This window comes from Mytilus trossulus, chromosome 14 (genome assembly GCF_036588685.1).
Source record: "Mytilus trossulus isolate FHL-02 chromosome 14, PNRI_Mtr1.1.1.hap1, whole genome shotgun sequence".
NCBI classification, from domain to species: domain Eukaryota; kingdom Metazoa; phylum Mollusca; class Bivalvia; order Mytilida; family Mytilidae; genus Mytilus; species Mytilus trossulus.
In genome coordinates, this window is record NC_086386.1 from 21,518,452 (window position 1) to 21,524,451 (window position 6,000).

General features: G+C 33.0%; 1 protein-coding gene across 1 annotated transcript in view; it reads right to left on the minus strand.

Moving 5' to 3' along the window:
- The window catches only part of LOC134697578 (uncharacterized), a 31,063-nt gene extending 25,776 nt beyond the window's left edge, over window positions 1-5,287 (minus strand). Inside the window, exon 1 of the mRNA XM_063559862.1 lies at window positions 4,786-5,287. Within this exon, the coding sequence (XP_063415932.1) occupies window positions 4,786-4,849 (64 nt within the window). The 5' untranslated portion in view covers window positions 4,850-5,287. The remainder of the gene's footprint in view (window positions 1-4,785) is intronic.
- Between the last annotated feature and the right edge of the window lie 713 nt (window positions 5,288-6,000).

The following is a 6,000-nucleotide window of genomic DNA, read 5'->3' on the forward strand; positions in this document are numbered from 1 at the left end:
TAGAAGATCCCTGAGCAATATAAGTGCGGTAGATCGCAAGGAAGAAATGCACCCAAGTTATCGACTAGCAACACCCTAACCAAGCCAGAGATCATATAGTCCGTAAGGTAAATGATCAGTTCCCCCATGGACAAACTAAAGAAATCCCGGTTATTTCAGGCAACGGTCACCTTCACCACCAGAATACAGAGCAAATCAAAGCACATCCCTTACAACGAAATCTTTAAACAGCAACGGGTCGTGCAAGTTCAAATCCCAAGTCCATTCGCCATGAAACGTCACCTCATGACAAAACCGAACAGAGGCACAAGACCTCGTCTGATATTATCTATCAGTTGTCGATAAAACCTAGCAGTACGAGGTACTAAACTAGAATGTGAACATCATGTGAGCATGATCGTTTATACTGCTGCAATGATTAGTAAATGAGAAATTAATTCCAGCAGATAATAAAGATTCGGAGACCGTAACTCTATGTAATTTGGGTGAACATATGGTTACTGGGAAGATTATAAGGAACACTTCTCTCGACATTGAGTAAACATGCAATGGGATGTGTGCAAAGCGCCGTTAACAGCGACGATGTTATACTTGGGCTAGATATTCTAGACACACTGGGGATCACTGGGCGCATTGATAAATCTGAGTACTCCCACAATTGCTATCAACAACAAAGTGATGAATGCGGCAATTGTTAACAGTCGAGACTAGATTTGAACTAAGCAAATGCATAAAACGAACCATCACAGTTCCGAGAAACTATGACGTTACTGTTACCATTAAAGCAAATTAAAGGGCTTACCAGAAGTTCATTTTAGAAGCATGCTCACTAACTAGTTGCGCCTTTATTTCGACGTAGTTTGAAAAGGAAATAGTTTCCCCTGAACCATTTTAAATGATGGCAATCGTCACATCCGCCTTGAGAAAGGTACACCTATTAGTTACATAGAGTTATTTTACGATATAGTGGGTACGGCAGATGAAAACCCGATAAGTGAATAAGGACGTGGCATTGAAGAGACCCGAGACAAGATGCACACGGAACTGCCTCAAAGTTCAAATAAGTTACCTAACATGCCACCACATTTAACCTATATCAACGTTCAATCGACTCACTTCAACCTATTTCATTCCAACTATTAAAATTGAAAGCAATTGAAGAACAATTCCAATAACATGTCACATATTGATTAACGTTTTGATTTTCACTACTTGTTTTTTGTATATGCAGCCATATTTGCAAGTGTAAGCATTTTAGAAATAACCAAACTATTGATTTTATCTTAAATTTCATTGAAAACAAATTCAAGAACATGAAGACCATTTTTAAAGAATTATCGCTGACTTTAATTTCCGAAATTATGTAGAATACCTTGCGGACAATCTTGATATATATATATATATATATATATGTCGTTTTTTCCGCCTTTTTGAGGTTTTGAATATGGCAGCCATATTGGATTTTTTATAGTCGGTCCATAGCTGAAATCAAAGGGTATACAACCAAAAAATACTGTGCAAAGTTTCATGCTTTCCTCGTCAACTGATAAATTCTTATCTATATCTGTACCAAACTGGACGTTTGCATATTTTAAACATTCTATCAAATATATAGGAAGAGTTTTATACTTGACAGCTTGTAGTAAGTATCTAAACAATTAACATGATATATATCACCCAAACTAACAGACTGAGTGTACATTAGTCTTTTGTGTCCGCAGTTACAACATTTTTCATTGAACATGTACAAATACATGTGTAAAAGAATATTTCTCATTTTTTTTTTCTTTTTCGAAGATAAACAAACATATACCACTGAAAGGTCCAGTTCTCAACATTACATATTACACGGAATATTACAATACATCATTACAGCTACAAGTCGATATAAGAGTACAAAAGGAATTGTATGGTTTAAATCTTCATAAAACATGACCAAGTATTGTCTAACCTATAATTATAACCCTTTCCAAACATATACTTCGGAGCTGTATATTGTACACATGTGTGAGCGGTGGACAAGGGGTTGAAATCAGGAACTGTGGAGTCAAAGACCGAGTGCAGGCACAGAAAGTGTGTGGAAATAGAGACTTGCTGGAAAAGTTTTTTGACCGATTTTTGTATGGGAGTTTTGGGTAAAGAAGTAAAAGCAGATGCGATTGGGAGAGATGAGAAGGACAGTGCAAAACAAGGAACCTCCTGTCAACCCCTTGTGTCCGATATGTTGTGTAAGAGTTTTTTACTGTCTTCATTTTTTCAAGATACTGTCTAGGTATTGTAATCTTCTGGTTTAATTTTTTTTATTGTCTATGCAAGAGGTATGATTTCTCGTTTTTCTAGTATCCATATCAATGTAAATGAATAATGTTGTAAATCGTAGAAAAATCAATTGTTTCAGATGTATGGGGCTAATTATTGTGTTTCTTGTGTGAATACCACTACGGAATAGATTACCCTCGAGTATTAAATTAAATACCGCTGTATGTAATGCATTCGGTATATTTAGTATTGTGTTATGAAGAAGACAATAATTATGTAAGGTATTTTGATGGGTGCATTACTACTTTTAATTTCGTTCTTATTTCTATAGTCATTAGTGATAATTGTAGTCATTATTCAACCGCATAAGAATGACTACAATATGTAGTATTGTCCCGAGAGAAAAACGCGATAATTCAGTGCCAGTTTATAATTTACAAGGTATCTTAATCTGTCAACCCATACATTGCTTATAACAAAAGCATGATAAAACAGTACATATAGAGTATACAGAGCGGTAAAGTATAAGCCAAACAGTAACGGAATAGAGCTTTAATTACTGATTTTAATATGAAAAAAGGCAGATGTGGTATGACAGCCATTTGGGACAATGAATCATCAAAGATCAACTGAAATGGATTTAAGCAAGTATAGGCAACCGTATGGCCTTCAACAACGAAAAAAACTAATACCGTATATAAATATAAAAAAGAAGATGTGGTGTGATTCCACAAGACAAATGACACAGAAATTAACAACTATAGATCACCGCACGGCCTTCAGTAATGAACAAATCCTGTACCACATAGTCATCTATAAAAACCAAATAATTTAAACGAGAAAACTAACGGCATAATGTATGTACAACCAAATGAACAAATAACAAATGTGTAAAACATCAACAAACTACTATCACTGAGTTACAAGCTCCTGACTTAAGCTTGGATCAGGCGCATACATGCAAAATGTGGCGAGGTTAAACCTGTTAGCGGGATCCTAACCGTCTCCCTAACCTTGGACAGTTGTGTGTCCCGAGAGAAACATACGAACGAACCATAAAAGTCAGTTGAAAAAGTCTTAACTCATCAGATGGATACAAATAGAAAAAAATCTAAGAATAAAAGACCACCGACATGAAAAAATATAAAAAAAATCAATCACAAAACCAATTCAACGAACTTATTTATAACAAAACAATCCGCGAAAATCAAATACACTTACATGAACCAAAGACTACATGTACCACTTAACTTTAGGTTCCTGACTTGGGACAGGCACGTGCACATACAGAATTTTGCTGGGCTAATCATGTTTGTTGCCACAAACTCCACCCTTTTTTGGAACAGTAGTGTTACGGCACAGCCTAACAACCAATACAAATCATTTGATAAAGGCTCCACTAATCAGATAGATACAAAGGAAAAATGAAATTAAAACACAGACAGGACATGGCAGAGTATGTATCCATCTCTAATCCCTAACAATAAAAAAAAGACATTAAGTACAGTTCTGAGACTACTCGCATGTTATGACAATTAGTTCAAATCAATTATCACCAATGAATTCCAAAACAAAAAAGTGAGCATTTATTAGATATTTCGTCTTCTTTTATCTGGACACTTACAATCATCTATATATATGCTACAGGACTGTTTATAATGTTGTTTCATCTTCGATGATCTCTTTTGCATCATTTAACGATAATGGTCGGTACTATACATTACTTTCGAAATAGACGTCTTTTCGGTTTTTTTGGACGATAAAATATTTCTTTAGTATAGGACATCTATGTTTATATTTTCTGTTTGCAAGAATGATATTTGTTATAAGCTTTTACTTTTTTTACATCAGTTTTGGTGACAATTGTATATGTTTCTTATGAATTCGAAAACAAACAATGGGACATCTACATGTATTAGACATTTCGTCTTCTTTCGTCAGGACATCAAATCATCTATATAAGCCCGGAACCACTTTCTGTTTATGATTTTTGCATGCAGATATAAAATCTTTAGCCCAATCTTTTCATAAATACGTAGATTGCCCCCTGTAGGAAAATCGACTTTTATTCAATGTGAAATGCAGTGTAATAATCTCATGATTTAAATGAGACTATCACAGCTCAACTGAAGTATTAAATAAAAATAAGATAGGCCTTATTTCATTCTGCTTCTGAAAGCACCATTTCGAAGTAGGACAATAATTATTGCTTAATATATTTTCATTTTCTCGGAACAAAAAGGATTAAACTAAATTCAAATATATTTATGAAGTATTATCCGCAATACAATACATATAACATTTAATATTACTAATTGAATGTGAAAATACACTATATATTATATAAACAGAACAAATGTTACTAAAATATACTGAAAAACGAAAGGGCATATAGAAAGAAAAGAAAGAGATACAATTAAATAATGATGATGATTACTGTTTCACCTGCTACTTACAATAGTACACATACAGAAGCAGTAAATTAATATCAAATGAAAAAATGATATATATAAAACAAAAACTCACCTATGTAGTCAATCTTCAAAATTATGGAAATGAATAATTTGATCGCAAATATATTCAAATTCATGGCAAAACTTTTCTAAATATGAAATAGCACCGTTCTCGATATTGTTCGATTATCACTAAATAAATCCTAAAATAACACTATCACATGGCATCCATTGTTGTCTTGTAAACAAAAGAACAAGTAGGACACAAATTAGGTTACTAATTACAGTACATGTGGAAAAAATACATAAAAATTAACACTGACTCCTATAAATTACAGTACTGAAATCGAATACCGTTTGAATATTGATAATCATTTAACCGTTGATTTTCAATTTCAATAGCAAGGTGCGTCACGGATTTTTGTCTCGATAAAATCTGTCATGGGCTCAGAAGAGATTGTTCTTCTTAAATGACTATTAATTAAGATTTAAATTGTTAAGATCCATAACAACTATTCTTTTTTAACACAAATGATCTTATGAATATTCATAAAAAAGTTTTCACGTGTAGGTTTAACATGATCAGAGAGACTTTTAATTTCGAATAGGAAAATATTGTTTAATCAATCTCAAAAGGTGTATGACTTCGTAAAATTAAATGTAAAAAAAAGTATTCATTGGAAAATCTTATTCACTCTACAACGAAGGCAACAAATATTTTCTTTCAATTGGTTTTTCTCTAATATAAATCGATAGTTTCATCCGATATTACACTTTATTTGAAAGGGTCGAACAAGCTTCGGCTAAACAGTATAGACTAAACACAAACATATTTGAAATCTAATTGAAAGGACTTTCAGTAAGATCTTTGTGAGGTTATAAAAACGTTTGTATTGATTTACTAATGGTACATGCACATTTTCAATACCTTTCCTGTATTAACAAAACACTACAAGTCTTTAATTTGATATTGGATATTTGCATGTGTTCAACTTGGTGAAAGGGACAAAACTCTATATATTTAAACTATAAAATATACATTTTTTTCCAATCGTGAAAATTCTTATCAAAATTAAATGGGCGCAGATATAAGTTTTGAAATCACTATGGACACTATACTAGTACTATTACCGATGGGTCAAGACTTTTGAATAAAGTAGAAACTGGGACATTTCAATTGTGCTTACAAAGCATGTGAGCCAATAAGACAGGTTGATATTATAAACGATATAATAATATAATATATACTGTTTACTTGCATGTGTCTCTTCTGTTCGCTAGCATTTGA